Source organism: Hippichthys cyanospilos, chromosome 7 (assembly GCF_059441005.1).
Source record: "Hippichthys cyanospilos isolate Australia breed blue-spotted pipefish chromosome 7, RoL_Hcya_1.0, whole genome shotgun sequence".
NCBI lineage: Eukaryota > Metazoa > Chordata > Actinopteri > Syngnathiformes > Syngnathidae > Hippichthys > Hippichthys cyanospilos.
In genome coordinates this window covers 13,091,702-13,108,923 of record NC_142375.1, presented here as the reverse complement: position 1 = coordinate 13,108,923, position 17,222 = coordinate 13,091,702, and the positions used below count along the sequence as shown (strand labels likewise).

At 38.4% G+C, this 17,222-nt stretch overlaps 1 protein-coding gene across 2 annotated transcripts in view; it reads left to right on the top strand.

Annotated features, from left to right (window-relative positions):
• Window positions 1-17,222, top strand: part of doc2g (double C2-like domains, gamma) — a 32,618-nt gene that overhangs the window by 12,023 nt on the left and 3,373 nt on the right. Inside the window, exons 6-11 of one of the 2 annotated variants that reach the window (XR_015866059.1) lie at window positions 4,485-4,611; window positions 4,940-4,996; window positions 5,436-5,560; window positions 12,203-12,284; window positions 12,822-12,918; window positions 15,899-16,011. Coding sequence is in view for 1 of the 2 variants with exons in the window: in XM_088418617.1 (XP_088274743.1) it covers window positions 4,485-4,611; window positions 4,940-4,996; window positions 5,436-5,560; window positions 12,203-12,284; window positions 12,822-12,918 (488 nt within the window). In the remaining variant the exon portion in view is untranslated. The remainder of the gene's footprint in view (window positions 1-4,484; window positions 4,612-4,939; window positions 4,997-5,435; window positions 5,561-12,202; window positions 12,285-12,821; window positions 12,919-15,898; window positions 16,012-17,222) is intronic. The other variant, XM_088418617.1, reaches the window with a different exon arrangement.

Below are 17,222 nucleotides of genomic sequence, written 5' to 3'. Positions count from 1 at the left end.
CACTTTACAAAGTAAATCTTGTCTACAACGTTGACCTTTTTTTTTCCTTCTAAAGACGCAGTCAATGAAAAATGGCCTTTTTATTATCTTGTAAACAAATAGTCGAGTAAATGGAGTGCCTGCCCACTCAAGTGTGAAATTAAAGAACTAAGTAAATCTTTAATTATCTGGTGAATTAGGAAAATATGTCTGTAAGCGAGCCGTTATGCACTTCTGCCCAGGTTACAAAATCATGGGGTAATTAACATAATACCCTTTCCTGCACTGTTATGTCGGCCTGACATAACCATGAATTTTCATAGAAGAAAAAAGGGTTTTAAATTTATCCATCCATCTATCCATTTCATATATGGGTTACACACCCGGGCTGGTTGCTAGCCAATCACATGGTGCATATAAACAAACCAGCACTCAAACTCACATTTACACCTAGGGACAATTTAGGGCATTCAATGTATCTAACATACATGCTATTAGAATGGTAGAGGAAATGCCCACTAAAAACCCACACAAGCAAAATGAGAACACCCCGCTTCTACATAGGAAGGCTGGAGGAAAGATTTGAGCATGAGCCCAAGAACTGTGTGGCTGTGACGCTAACCACTAAGAAACAGTACTGCATCGGGCGATGAATGCATTCCTTAATTATTTAAATATAAGTATTTTAATAAATATTATTCCGGATGAATATTTTAAAGCTCATATCAAATTTAAATATCTGACCGTTCACATCAAAAGGTGATGTACAGATCTACATCTTTGATTAACCCAATGGTTGAAGAGTAGATTTCATCCACTGACAGCAACGAGTGGTGGAGGCAATTAATTCAGGGGCAATATTGCTGCCCAAACAGGGTGTTTCAGCAATGATAAATTAACAAACAAACAAACGGCAATACATTTTATGTATTGATTTGCATTTGTTCATATACTGTACTGTATGCTATGGAAAAATGCATTCAAGGGTCCATTAAATACAAGATGAGTTTTCAAATCCATCTGCTTCATATAGCCCTCTAAAGTAAAGTCCAATTGATATGAAATAAAAAATTGGCAGAGAGGTCCTGCCAGTTTAGGGATGAACCAGTAGAATAAACTAATTAAGGTACTTGCAAAGACGTCACGGATGGCATCCTACCATCTGTAATTCTTTAATTGATGCAGCAGGGATGTCCGAGGTGCTCAGATCTTGATTGGAAAATCAGACAAAGTGACAGAGATGGAAGAAATCTCCCAGTTGAGTTTGTCTGAATCTTTGACGCCTCTGTGTTCTCATAAATGTCACGTCAAATCATTAGCCTTTTTTATTGTTCTTGCGAGTAAATGTAATGTCCTGCTTTGGCATCTACTGTATATATGAAGCAGGGTGACTTTTCTCTGAGGGGAGTTATATTTTTGTGAAAAAAATATTGAACATAAGAGCCAAATACCATTTATTGTCCATCAGTCACTGCAGTCTGCCTGTGCGCTGAGGCGTTTTTGAAAAGATTTCGACAGCTGTGACAGTGATAATGTGGAGTTGGAATAGTTTCCCTCGCAGCATCTCATTGAGCAAGAAAATGGCTGGGAACTCAAAATTCATGTAGACTGAAGGTGAATTATTGGATTCCTATTTGGATTTCATTGCTAAAATGGCCATCAGGCTGCCAGTTAACAGAGGGGAGACGTGGAGGTGCTTTGATGAAGACATTATTATGTTTGTGTGTGTTTGTGTGTGTGTGTGTTTTTGGTCTTTGCCTGCTGCCTTTCCTCAGTTTCCTCTATTTTCCTTTCTCCATGTCAGACTTTTTAATAGACTCAAACTGCCTTCTGCCTTTGGGAGATAAAGATAAATATAATAGGTGATTTCATATTGGATGTTGTCCAAGGTTTAATTTGGCCACTGGATGCCTCAGGTGAAACATTCGCTCAGGTGCAGATAGGGTCTTGAAGGAATATTCAAATGTTAAATGCTCAAGAAAGACCTGGATTTTTGGTAGTGTCTTTTTCTGTTTGTTTTTTTCCTTAAATTGACATTTGTCAGTTTGTTTCAAAGTTTTCCGCTGTGGAGGAATGCTTTGACTTGACTTTGTCCACACCCCACCACACCTCCCCCACCCACCACTCACTTCTGGTCAGCGTGTCATCTCACCATATTAGCAGCATACTGTTGTAAGTGGGTTTTTGAGCTGGAATCACTTATTATTCGTCACTGTTTCTATGATTTGCAAAAGCAGAAGGCAAAGGTTATGTTCCCAAGCTGGATAACAATCATTCAATAACCAGCAAAACAACATTGTCCCTACCAGGTGCTGCAAAATCTATCTAAATCAAATACCCTGCATTTGCATCTGATGATAAATCCTCATCTGAACTACTCCATCAAAGAAGCACTGTACAGGCCAAACCTTCAGTGATACTTGGGTGACGTACGTCAAAGGGTCTCCATCGCGTCACAAACCTCTGATAGAGAAGCAGCAGCATCACTACCAACACCACCCCACTGCCAGATGAAGCGAACAATTTCTATTCCCACTTTGACCCGCTAAACACTGACCAACGTAAAGATTGTACTAAAAGACACAAAGCCCCGCTTTCATCATATCACCTGCTGAGTTGTGCATTGTTCTGTGGAAGACTAATCCCTGAGAAGCAGTAAATATCCCCAGCCGAGTTTTGAAGCTCTGCTCTTCACACCTGGCAGAGGTGTTTACAGACATTTTTAACCTCCTCCTGTTCACTTGTGGCCTTCCCTTCCTCAAGAACAAACAGGATTCTTCTGAGGACTGCTCAGCATTCAACAGGATCATTGTCAAAATTGAGAAAAAAAATATCACTTTTGCGCCAAGAACATAACCTACAACCTAATGTTAGAATGTTAGATATGATTAGGGGTCTCAAAATAAATAAATTGTGATCATTTCAAAGTGTTATTTATATAATGCATTAATCTATTTTTTAAGCTCTTAGTTTAAGTTTGATGATCAGTTCCATCTTCATACAATTGGCACATATTTTTTTCCATGGGTTACCAGTGCCAGGACGTTGTGGTTTGGCATATATATATATATATATATATATATATATATATATATATATATATATATATATATATATATATATATATATATATATATATATATATATATATATATATATATTTTTTTTTTTTTTTTTTTTTTTTTTTTTTTTTCATTAAAAACAGTTTTTCTCAAAGTCCTTCTCAGTGTAACTCCCACATGAAGCACGCAGTCTGTGTACACACAAGGATGTCGCGGCCACGCCACATCTTGGAGACCCTTTTTAGGAGACGACATGAGTTAAGGTCAGCAGCGCCCCATCCCCACTGCACAGCGTTGATGGTGCACTGCTTCCCACTCCTGAGACACCGAACGGCGAACCAGAATTTTCACAAAGCCGTCCGGAACATATTATATCATGCACTCTAAATAGTCCAAAGGTGTGTTTGTGAGTGTTACTGGTTGTTTGTCTCTGTGATTGGCTGGCAACCAGTTCAGAGCGTATGCCGCCTACTGCCCAAACACAGCTGGGATAGGCTCCAGTACCCTCATGACACTTGTGATGACAAGCGGTTAAAATAATTGATGGATCCCTCAATTTTATTAACCTCTTAACAGTACAAATTACAATTTTGCATTTGTCTGTTTGTTTTAAAGCCTATATTGATGGCATAGAATCCAATTTATTCAGGAGCATCTGTTAAGCTGTCAGAGGAAACACATAGGGGAGATGGTGCAATGAATCTTATGGAGGTGCTTTGCCTGCAACTGATGTGACATTTCACCACAACCTTTATCTTATCACCATCCCCTCCTACACATATGTGCATAGCGATTATGTATATAAATCACTACACACCTGTGGTCATGAGTCAAAGACATTCTAGGGCTTATAGAGCTATACTGCCAAAACTCCTTGGGGACAAGGAAGAGTTGAAGGGGAAGGTGTTCATAAGAATATAAAAGAGTAGAAATACAGGGGTTCTAGCTCAGAAGAAATGACACCGTCTAAATCGCCACTTTGTGTGCAACGTGGACATTATCTTGAGATTAGTTTCAGTTTGGTATGGTATGCTGTTGTTTTTTTGTCATCTTGATGCCATTGTAAAATGTTTATTAGACCAATGCCCTGTGATGATCAACGATTAATGGATACACGTACAACTAAATCTGTGAAACCGGATCTAATTTAGCCTTTTGAAACAGCTTTGAAAATTATTTCCCCAAGGGTTATGCACAGAAGACCGCAAGCAATGCAAATGAATTCCATTGATCAATCATCATTAAATTTGCAATAGACCAGCATTCTTCTAATAATTCATGCATCCATTCGCTTACCCAGAGGGTTGAATTGAATTTACACTGCTATCATGTAAATTGTGTGAAAAATCTTGCCCGATCGTGCTAACTGAATGCTCCATTTTTTATTTATTTATTTATTTTTTTTATCTTTGCAGTAACTTATCTTGTGTTTGTGTCATGTAGGCTGTGTGTATGTGACATGGACAGACTTGGACGAAATGAATTCATCGGTGAGGTGAGAGTGGCCCTGAAGAAGCTCAGAGAGGGTGACAACAAACGTTATAATATGGGCTTAGAGAGAATTGCACAGGTACATACACTCAGCATGCTGCATATTAAATACAGTGTACCTATAGTGTATACGTGTTGCTTAGATAGTTGCACATTAAACAAATCCTATATTTCTACGTACAATACAGTTTACTGAAATGTATAAAATGTTGTCCTCGTGTTTAGAATCTCAATTTTTTTTTTGTACGATAAATAAGGTCAACGGATCCGACAGAGATTTCCCTGATCCATAGTACCTGGCCTATATTTCATTTCAGCTTTTTTGTTTTGTGCAGCTATCTATTGCAATGCCTTGTATTGTATGTTTCATGAGCTCGCTCACATCTTGCATGTGTCTTTGGTTCTAGAACAAAGAATCAAACAATCAAGCGGTGGAGCAAGGAGCGCTGGTGGCAGAGGAGGAGGTACCAGCTTTATCTTTTTATCAACAGCAATTTTCCCTCACATGGTGCATCGACAGTAGTTTATTATCTTACACTTTGGAACATCCAATAGGAAAAATGCATGCCAGGGAAAGAGTGGGCATCTATAGGGCAAAATGAGGTATTGCTATTTGTCAGTCTGGCGTGGTTCCCTTCTGCTTGTTATCCAATACCTTCTTGTAATTCTGGAGACAGAAGTTAATAGCTTTTGGCCTCGAGGGGAATAGAGCAGTGTAATGTTCCTCAAACCAGACAACTTTGAACCGCAGGGTACACTTTCACACAGCACGGGCTTTATGCTTAGATGGGAAACTGTAATTCAAATCATTCCTCAATGAAATCTCTAATAGAACTTTTCCCCACTCGTGTCCCCCGCCGTGTGCGTTCATCTTTGTAAAAGGCCTGTGTTTTCCGTGTGCAGCGGGGACGCATCCTGGTGTCACTGTGCTATAACACGGAGAAGGGCTGCTTGCTGGTTGGGATCATACGCTGCGCCCATCTGGCTGCCATGGACTCCAATGGCTACTCTGACCCCTTTGTCAAAATGTGAGTCACATCAGCATCTTTTATGAATGAACTTTGGTTCCCCATTTTTATTTGCATATAGAGTATAAACATTTTGAATTTGGAGTGAATGATCTTGTTGCAGAATATGCCTTAATGTCGACAATTGGGGTTATACAGGGAGAACATACAAATTCCACACAGGAAGGCCAGAGTGAGGTGGATTTGAACTCGGGTTCCTAAACTGTGAGGCGGACGTGCTAGCCACTGCTCTACCAAGCCGCCCACAATCTAAAAATGGAAACACGTTTTATTTTGAATAACATTTTTGATTTTAGAAAACAATCCCTGACATTTTTGCTGCATAATCTGAATTACTTCAGTTTTAATTTACAAAGTTGAGAAAAACGCAGAATTTCCAAAGTGGTTCTAAACTTTTGAATGTAAGTTTTAAAAAGATATCAATTTTTTTCTTAAATGAACTACATCCTGTCAATATGTATAATTCAATCAAAACATTTTAATTGAATGTCAATAAAAATGACCATTATTCAAAGATGTACATCAACGCAAAGTTAAAATGAAATGTATAGTAATGATCGAATGATCAGATTTTGATCATCTTTACAGTTCTTCCTTTTCCTTGCTTAATTTCTTAAATGATGACTTAACCTCTTTTCCTAATCTCTCCTTCCTTTTCTTGCACAACCCAACTCATTTTTATCTGAGCTTTGCACATTTGGCAACAATTTGCATACAATCAAGGCAGACTGCCAAAATTTAGTAGGCTGCAATATGAGGCAGAGGAGTCCTACACGACTACAATTTACTTACAATAATAAACTTGAATGAATGAATGAATGGACTTACTTTGAACATGTGTAAAAAAGAAAAAAAAATAACATTAATAACAAAGAATAACATAGCATATACTGCACACACTTTTGGAAAAGGGGTAGAAAAACGTAAAAACTTTTTGAAGTCCTACCCCTTTTTAACTTAACTAATACTCTATGAAACTAAATAATATTTCAATTTTTACATAGAGTTACACTGTAAATGTATATTACACACATTACGTCCATAGGAATACTTACTAGCCATACGTTTTAATCTAATCAATATACCATATAAACAAAATACCTAAATATCCATTGAAATTCTAAATTTGATCTAATCTTTACGGGGGGGGGTGGCAGCAACTTAATGGTAAATGAGCATCAATGTCCTGTTTTGTACATTTTCTGCAAAATAAGGTAGGCTTTGCGATACCGCAGCAAGGCAGAGAATGAGGATAAAATGTCTCGTGTGTACCGCGAGGACTAACTTTGTGTTTCTCTCACTGAAGTTGAAGTATGGCCATTAGTGCACCATAGAAGGCTGTAAATATCCTGGATGGAGCATGAGTCACTGAAAGAGCACATAATAAAAGGTTTTCACGAAGCATTACTTGATCAAAGGCAGTGGAGAAGAGTGTGTTTTTAGGCTGCAAAATGCTGAATGACGTCGTCGGAAAAAAAGGCGAGGAAGTGGGGAAGATGTGCTACAGAGCACGCACTTTGTCTGATATGCACTTTTTCTTTCTTTCTCCTTGAGGCATTGATTCGTTGCAGTGCTTCACATTCTACTTCATCCTGCCTATTTGCTCAAAATTATGAACTCAGAATCCTGCTTTTCTCTTATTATTTTATTAGTCTTTCATATTGCTGTACCATCCCTTCATTTATTCTTTTACCTAGAATTGTTTTAGTCTTTAAGAACAACCTTCTGTACTTAACTTGCTCCTTTCCATCATCCATTGGTGATGCACCAATGACCTGTCTCAATGGTGTGTGCGTTTGTGAGTGTGAATGTGTGTGTTTCGGACTGCTACGTGACTTAGTCTCCTTTCGGGAGGCACATTTCAGACTAAACACCAGGGACCAAGGCCATGTCCTGACTGCTTGAAACATCTGCCAATCTCATGTCCCTCAAAGCGTGTATACGCGTGTGTGTATGTAAGTGTTTTTGTACCTGTCGTATTTAAAATGGAATAACTTTACTTGAAATTAGCTGCTCTCTGTTAGCTGCTGCTGCAGCTTATGACACTGACTTGTAATCAAGAGTATTTTATGATCTGTAATACAGTAATTTTACTATGATACATTGTATTATAAAAACACATTTGTTTGATAGTGTATATCACATTTGTTTACAACTTTTTGAATTTACTTTCGCAGCCTATAATTAAATTACTGTTTACAACTTTTTTTAGGACTTTGGGAACAGATAAACAAATAAATTGTCCTTACTTCCTACTGTGAAGACTTGAGCTTCATATTATTGTGGCTTGTGAGCGTGACGATACGGTATTTTTGTCTGTGTGCGTCCACTGAGTAAATTTTTTTAAAGCTCTGCAATAGAAGTGTAAAAGGAATAATGTAATTTATATTATAATGTTCCTATTGAAGAAATACAATATGAACACAACACTTTTTTTCTTTGTTCTCATTTTTGTCCGAGCTTTGAGTGCTAGGACAGAGATTAACAAGTTACTGTAAATGATGGATGAGACTATTTTTCATCAGCTATACTATGATGTCCCATAGTACCACTCACTTACTGACCAGACGTATGACAAAAACTGCATTTAATATATGGACAATATATGTGTGTTTAGATTAACCGATGCTGTAAACATAATGAATATTCAATATGCTTCATTTTTCATAATACAGTACATTGCTCAATGCATGTATAAACTATATCGTCTCGAACAACAAAGGTTTTGAATGATGATTACGCACCGAATCACACCTAAGAGCAAATTAGTCTGTCCAATACACCTGCCATTCATCTTTTTGGAGTGTGGGAGGAAGCCCGAGTTCCCAGAAAGAACTCAGAAAAAACATGCGTGCTAACCACTGCATTATCGAGCCGCCCCTGTTTTATGCAACCGTTTCTGAAAAAATTACTGGAACACACACTAGACATTGTGGTGAATTTGGATGATTGGAATAAGACTGAAATATTTATCTTTGGTTTATCGTGTAAGTCCAGTAGAGAGTACTGTTTAGGTTTTTTTTAAAAAGGTTTTATTATTTTTACTTATTTGCAGGATGAAGGCATTTTTTACGGCTTTTTATTAAGGGGGCGTCGTTGATGACAGTACTGAGTGACAGAATGATGACTGGGTGATGAAGTGATGGATTAAGATTTTCAGCTTGAAAAAATGGTGGACCGACAATAACAGATGTCAATGAGCACCGACAACTGACTGACCAACAAAATAAAAGTTTAAGTGCCGACCTCTGATCTTAAGTCCCCATCCCAGTGAGTAGTGAAGGTCGGCGAGTGTTGGTGAAAGGAGCAACTTTTTTGATCTTGTCAGGGCTCTCTAAGGTGGCAAATGTTTGCCAGGCGGGTGGTAGATGTTCATTTACCCGTATGTTGTCACAAGGAAATTTTGAACATATTCAAAAGCAACAAAAAAAAAAGTTGAATTGGTATTGAGTACCCCTTTGAATCTACAAAGTCAGAAATCAAGTACAACGAGCACTTCAAGTGATAATCCAATCTCACTTTACATGTTTTCATCTCTGATTCAGTCAAGAAAATCTTCACATATTTTTGTGTCATACTTAGGCTGTATGTAGTGCATATTTTATAAAGAAAGCACAATTTTGTGAGTTTTGCATCTGGACCAGAGTTTCAGAAGCGCAAGTCATTCTCTTTGTATTTTACTGTATCTATCTTCCCGACTTTCGACTAACTTTCGACTAACTTTTGGCATATTTGTAATAGTTTACTGTTAACGTTTCACTTGAGGTCCCTATTACAAGACATTGCATAGTACTAGACACGTATGAATAATAGCTGTGAGTCACAGTTAAGCTTTTCTTTCAATGGAGTGTTTTCAGTGTAAAAATGAGCAGAAATGTAATGTAGTTCTAGGAGATCACTGCATTGGACCAGTGAACATTGTTTTCTAACATGAGGGAATAATCCTTCCTATCTCTATGGACCAGCTCTCTGTGTCCTGAAATATTTTGCACATCGAATTCAAGAATAGTTGGATTGAGGCTGTGTGGGATGATTTTGGATGAGGCATTGCCGTTGTCAAATTGTATTCATTTGTTTTGGAAAACGGGAAATTGGAATTCCCCCATCTGCACTGCACTGGAGCCTGTACAAAATGAGATTTGGCTCAGGTTGGAGTAAGATCCCCCAAACCATCCCCCCACCCCCGTGGCCAGTGACTCCTTTCCAGGCTTCTGCCTCACTAAGTCAATTGCTGCTGGTCTTTGGCTGATTTCCTCAAAGTACTTTTCACATAATCTTTCTTGTACACAAAGTTTGTTATTCCAAAGGACGGTTTTGTGTACTGTGGGAACTTATGGCATCCCGTGCTTCCTTTCAATTATTTATTTGATGAGTCTGTCCCCCGCTCATCAAATAGAGGGATTGAAAAGAAAATTGTTTCTGATGCCTGCTTTCCTTTCATTGCTGACACAAGCGTATGGCGAATCACATTTTTGCTCCACCTCTGATTGTGGTGCCGCAGTGACAGCCGCAAGTTCATGTCGTGCATCAGCTGTCTGACACTGGTGGGCCGGGTGCGATAGCTTGCTGAAGAAGGGAGATACCGCAACACCTGAACATCTTGACTCCTGAATTACACAGATGACTCCCACAGCCCTCTGGCAACCCGTCTGGTGCCTCTTTACTGGAGCATTTATTGTCCTCCGACGCAGTCATGATTAGGATCTTGCTGTGGTCTGCTGTCATTTTTTCCCAAAGGATTTCTAGGTCACAATTATCTTCAAAAATGTTCTTTTAAACTTTACATCTCCATTTAGTTCAGTTCAGCGTTTTTGAGGTGAACAATGGTAAATAGAGGATGGATTAGTGCTCATCATTCCTCAAAAGTACGGGAACAATACAATTTTGAAGCTTTGGTATTCAAACAGATCATTTAGTGCTAAGAAAATCATTTGATTCCGCGGTGAAAGTTCACCTGATTGAAGTTTGAGATGTAAGGATGAAGGTCAGTCATTTTGCAGCTTTCTGAGCATGAAAAATATGAGGAGAAAGTACATGTCTGGCCTTTTCCCAAATTGACTGATGCTGGCTACCAACACCAGCTAATTAAATGCCAAAATCACCCTCTGTGGATTGGTGATGAAAAAATCTGCCCTGTAACAAAAAAGGTCATCATTTCATTTGCCTTGATCTGAATAGTGACTGCATTTCCTCATAGAAGTGAGTAAAAGTTTACTGTATAGTACTTAGTTTATACTTAGTTTCCAATTTTTGGTATGTGCCAGGTTTTATAGCTTGATAGGAAGCACACTTTATTGAGAGATTTGCAGTTATTAACATTTAATACATTAATGGACTTTGTTGTGTTTGTTTGGCATGTCCAACTGCATGTGAATGCTTCACATGCAGACGTTGGAGACTTGTGCTCTATTATACATCTATTCATCCATTTTCTGTAGCCCCTTATCCTCATTAGGGTCTGTTGGTGCCAATCCCAGCTGTCTATGTACAGTCGGCGGGGGACACCCTGAAATGGTTGCCGGATGAACAGTCATTCACGCAGTCACAGTCAGTCACATCTAAGAACAATTTAGAGTGCCCAATTCATCAGCGTAATCGAGTCACGGTTTCTTAGTTTCCTTATTAGTTTCCTAAATCAGCGACTGATTTTTTTATTTTTTTTTATGACTGAGTTGATGTTGGTAGCTCTGTAATGTGCAATAAGAAGAGAGTTATGAGGATTCAAGCTAACACTTACGACGCCAACACTTATGAAGGCCAACTTCAAAATAAAACCCAACTACATCTATCTCATTGACATCAATGTATTATTTTGTGTATTGAATTATGGAAGTTGGGAAATGATGTTTTTCGTCTTGTTTTTTTTTTTTTTGACTCCCAGGAAAGACGTGGTATGTCAGTGGTGCTCTTTTTTTCAACCTGCTGAAATGATTTACAGTAGTTGCCTACGAAAAATTTCCCCTCTCCTTCCCAATTTCATACACATTGTTTGGGTTTTAATTGACTTACGTACGAAAAGATTTTGCACAATGCATGTTCCATTTTCGTGATATTTTCAGCCAAAAATCACCCAAATCCCTGGTTTTCTTCCCTAATTCCCTTAATCTTTTGACCAAGAATTTTCCACTGTACTACATTAGCTCCTTCTTATTAAAAAAAAAAAAAAACCTTCATGGTACACTTGGTTTTGTTGTATACTGTTCAGGCTAGATTGTGCTGCGGTATTACGACACATTTTGGAATTAGTTAAGGTCATTACAGCCACCATCTGTTATTTTTTTTGTCCTTAGGAAAATAACAGGCATCTGAGAGAGGTTTATTTGTTAAAGTAAATGATTCATACAAAGATTAATTATGGCATGGTGTCTATTGAGGCTGAGGTCATTATGCAGTGGCAAATGCAGTATGTAGCCCCAGTTCATTCATGGTTGAAGTGCCCTTAATTAAGGCGTCTTAGTAGCCCACTGTGTGGCACTAACACTATGTGATTATTATGTTCACTAATGGGTGAAGCTGTAAAGGGTTAGAAATTATTTCATTTGACTTCTGCATGCAGTGCCACAAATAAGTCCTTTTTTTTTTACTGATTAGTAAGTTATAAATTATCTAAAGGAGTGACAGTCTTTTTCCTCGTCCTCTAAGCATCTTGCAGCCAGACATGGGGAAGAAGTCCAAGTACAAGACGTCAGTGAAGAAAAAGACACTCAATCCTGAATTCAATGAGGTATACGTTCATGCATGTATGAAACAGTGAGGCTAATCAATTCATTTTTGGTGTAAACTGCCAATACTTAACATATACTGTACTCACCTCAGCCTGTGACTCATTGGCATCATTAAACTTGAACCTTCTTCATTTGAGGTGCTATTCTAGACTTCCAACGCAGCCTCTTTCAGATGTTTGGGCAGAGATACCCACTTTAAGGCTTGGATTGGCTTAGTCTAAACTTTAAATTTCTTGTAACGCAATTCAATGAGACTACAGTGAAGGACTGCAAATGCAAAAAATATATATATTTCTGTCAGTCACGGGCTTGATGCAGTTCCTGCAAGAAAATATTTGCAAGTAAATACTATTGAGTTTCATGACAAATCTTCTCATATGTATCCAACAAAAATAAATAGAAAGAAACCCGGAAATAGAAGCTGTCTGCCACCCTTTTTACTATTGCTCATCTAAAAAAGTTCAATCTGTTATGTGTGGTCAAAGTGATGTACAGTGCCTGATGTAGAAATGTGCCTGTGTCTTTATTGCGAGCAGGAATTTTCCTATGAAGTGACTCTGGACTTGCTGGCTAAGAAAACACTCGAGATCTCCGTGTGGGACTACGACTTGGGAATGAGCAATGACTTCATAGGTAAACGGGCTAACTACACAATATTGCCAAACATATCTTTGCTCACATGTCACAGTTTGACTAGTCGGTATTATTTTTGTAGATATTATCTTTCTGACCAGTTGAGATGAAACCCAGTGATTGTTGACTAGTCCTAATTCTAGTTAAAGGTATTTACAATGTCATTTAAATTCAAGTCACAGATATCCGAGACCTGAAGGTTTTTTTTGATTGTCAAAACTGCATTTCAGATATATGCAATCTCATTTCACAAAAAACGTGTCACTTTTGCTATTCGTGTCCATGAGGTTTTTCATCACAGACCTGAAGTCAGCTGCAGATATCAACTTGGGAATTATAGACATCTACAATTGAAATGTAGATATTTGTAACTCCAGAGATATGTACGACACCAGTTTGATGAGTCATAATTCTAGTTAAAAATATCTATATATTTGTTTTGCTGTTAAGTTAAACATTTAATTTCTAATTAAAGACATCTATTAAGTCATTTTGCATTTTGTTAAATCCTAATTTAGGGTTCTGAAAGGAGACAATGAATTAATTATATGTTGAACAGGAATAATGACTAGTCCGTGAAATTATAGCTTTCTCTTACCGAAGTCACATATGGTAGAACTTTTTAGCTGCAAAGCTGGACCGACTTTGTAGCTCGAAGGATCCTATCTAAGAACAGGGTGTCATTTAAATTTATATGTGAGTCAAGGCAGGTGAGCAAATGCTATATGTATGAAGATAAGACAAGTGAATAGGAATAATGGGTAAAAATGAATGAAAATAGCACAAGCTTGAACAAATATCAAAACCATGCCGAGTGTGGGGAAAGGAATGATCGAGGGAGAGGTAAAAGAAACATTCAAAAAAGATGCATAAAAAAGTCCTGGGGGACGCCAGTTAATTATGATGCACGATGAGTCTGATTGAGCTTGCATAAGAGGGACTGAACATATAAAGCAAATAAGAGGCTTAAAATATATTCATTTTTTTGTTGGCTCTGCAGTGTTCATACATTGCTTATGGAATCACTACCACTAAACAGTTTTGAGATACCCTGGTATGCACACTACATCCTATAGATAAAGCACATGGGGGATTCAGCAGTGATTGGAAGGAAGAACGGTGGTACAAGGAGAAATGATTACTCCCCATTGGGCTTGAGGTTTTCAGATCAGAGCCTTTTGCCATGTCGGGTGTGTGCAGCGCTCCGGTTGGTGGATGGGACTCGCTGTTGAGATAACCCAGTGAGTTATTATCCCCGCTGAGACAAAAGGCCGTCAGTCTAACGGCCTCTGATAACAAATGTTCCAGAGACTGTCATTAATGCATGTTTAGCCATAGAGGCATGCCATTTATGTTAATTAACGACGGGAGAGAGATGACTGGTAAAAAACTAGAATGGGTTGATAAAGAGGCCTGGTTGACCTTAGCAGTAACTTTTAATAGTGATTTAACCGTTGATGGCGGTCACACTAGGTGCTTGGAATTGAAGCAGATCCAAATGGGATTGGAGAATCAGACTATTCTTTTTGTATGCACGGCATGTCACTCGTCACCGAATGCTACAGCTGCTTGTTGTCTTTCAAATGTAGCTTGTAGCAGATGCGTGTGACGTCATGCATGCTGTGATCTTGACATCTCTGATCCACTGGTGAAAGAAGACTGTCTCTTTCCTTTTTCATCTATAACCGCTTCAAACAATGAGGCAGATCTAGAAATGTCAGTTTAATGCTATGTGTTCTATTGTATTACTCCTAATAGTTTTTTTTAAATGCTCTGTAAAGTACTGTTACAATTGTAGCTGTTGCGAAAGTGCTTTTCAAATGAAGATGCACTGTAATGTATAGAAGGTAGGATGTGACGCAAAAATAGCTATTTTTACAATAACGCCTTATGTATTGCTTCTCCTGGCAAAGTAATCTGAATAGCTACTTTGCAATCACAATTCATTACTTTCAGCCAGTGCGTCTCAATTATTTTTTGCCCTTTTGCGCCCCTCTGCCCACTCGTCACACCGACTATAAATAAGATTACTATCTAAAAAACTAACAAGTAAACCTAATACTGTATTCCTTCGAACATTAACAAAAGAAAAAATAACTGTATAAATCAACTTTTAACAACTGTAGACTACTTTGTACAATGTTGATTACGGGTTAGTCTAAAACGGCAGAAATAAAATACAAAGTGCGTCAAAGTGCCAGACAGTTGTAGTATATATGTAACTCAAGTGTAATATGTAATGTAAATGTAAAAAAATGTAACGTATGTATGTATGTATAATGAAAATAACAATGTTTTATCACTCGTAAGCAATTTACAGACAAGCCCATGGGCTGCACATGTAATCCTTGGGGGGTACCTGGTGCCTGTGGGCGCCGCGTTGGTGACCCCTGCTTTGAGCAATGCTGGCAAGGAGATCATAGAGATCGCACTGACACATCATTCACTGCCAAGGGGTAGTGTCAACAACTTCTCAAGTGCAGGAGTGCTTAACATTTGACAGTACTTGTAAAGGGATCACATCTTCTTTGGTGATGGTCTTCCCTCACACATGTATGTGGAATAAATCTAGTGATTAAAGAATGATGAAATGCAGGAGGAAACCCCATTGCTAGATAAAGACCCACAGCTAATAATTGTATAATATAAAGGGAAAGGGAACTACAGTATAGAGTTTACAGCTTGAAATAAAGCACTCTGAGACTTCACAATTACCATTCCTGTCTGGGAGGCATCTACGCGCCATGTCATTCATGGTTCAATTATTTAGAGCATTTAAAAAAATAACAATGCAGAAATGAGAGTGAAATAAAATGTTAAGGTATGCTGGACGCTCTGTGCATATATATATATATATATATATATATATATATATATATATATATATATATATATATATATATATATATATATATATATATATATATATATATATATATATATATATATAAGAAAACCTATATTGTATGTGTCACGTCAGGCAAAAGTGTTTGAGATGCTTGAAGCTGCTACAGAAAGCCATCATCACCATCTTCATCATCATCATCATCACCACTATCACTACCATCATCATCATGAACGTCATCAAGAATGGTGAGCTCGAAAGATGACAGTTTCACGTCCTAAAACATTTAGGTCTTCAATAATATGTTAATAATTAACAAGGCAAGTGAGGCGATTGTTGCTTAAAGTAAGCTTACTTGCCGCATTTGCGTCCTAATCTGAAGGTGAGTATTCACTTTAGAGGTGAATTTAGAAGAAAATACAGTATGGACTTGATCTGGCCTTTACTGCTAGTCTAGCTTCTCTTCTTCTGGGAACACTTCCGACAAGATGTTGGGAAAGTGCTCATCCATTAAAATAACAGTTGAGAGGATTGAAAGCCTTTGGCTCCGAATCACTGATCATGTTCATCCCAAAGGTGCTTGAGGTTGTTGAGGTTAAGGCCCCCAAATTGTTCCATCTAAAACTCATCTAAGCATGCCTTTAGGGACCGTGCTTTATGCTCGGGGGACAAGAGAAACATTCCACGAACTGTTTGTACGTGTTGCAAGCAAAGAATTGCTCAAAATGTCTTGGTAAATTGAGTAATCAATATTCAGGGGGGATTAAAATGTCCATCCAATCATTCATCTATTTTTACACCACTAGGCTGATGGGTGAGGTGGAGCCTAACCCTGTTGGCTTTGATTGAGAGCCCAAATTCACCTTGAACTGGTCACCAGCCAATCGTAAGGCATGTACTGTTCAATGGTACTTTGATTTATAAGTTAATCAAATTGTGATTTAAACCTCAAAACTGTGACGCAGATGTGCTGGCCAAGCCACACTATGCTGCCTGTAATCCAATTAATGATTAATGACTCAATTAAGAGAAAGCGAGGATGACCCAGCTGGTCTGTAGACACTTGACGTCCTTGAAGTTCCTGCTGCTGGGACCGAGGGAGTAAACATTTGGCGCACGGGAGGTTTCGTGAGCACACCTGCTCCTCTCCTACCTGGGTGTCAAACTGAACTTCGTCACCGCTCAGTTCCTCTTTCTCTGCAGTTCTTCTCCTTCGCCGTTTCTCTTCGGATCGACAGGCGGGTTGTCCCGAAAGGCCCTCGGGCTCAGGGAACATCTGTCGAGCTCCATTCGGAGTCGCTGGGAGTGTTTTGCGGACATCGCTCGATAGACCACCTCTTAACTGGTTCAGACACTGTCTTTCTGATGTGAGCGAAAAAGGACATAGAAAGTGGATGCCCGAAATGAAGAGCATTCGCACTGCTCCCAGCAGCCTCGTTGCAAGCAGAGTTCATTTCTG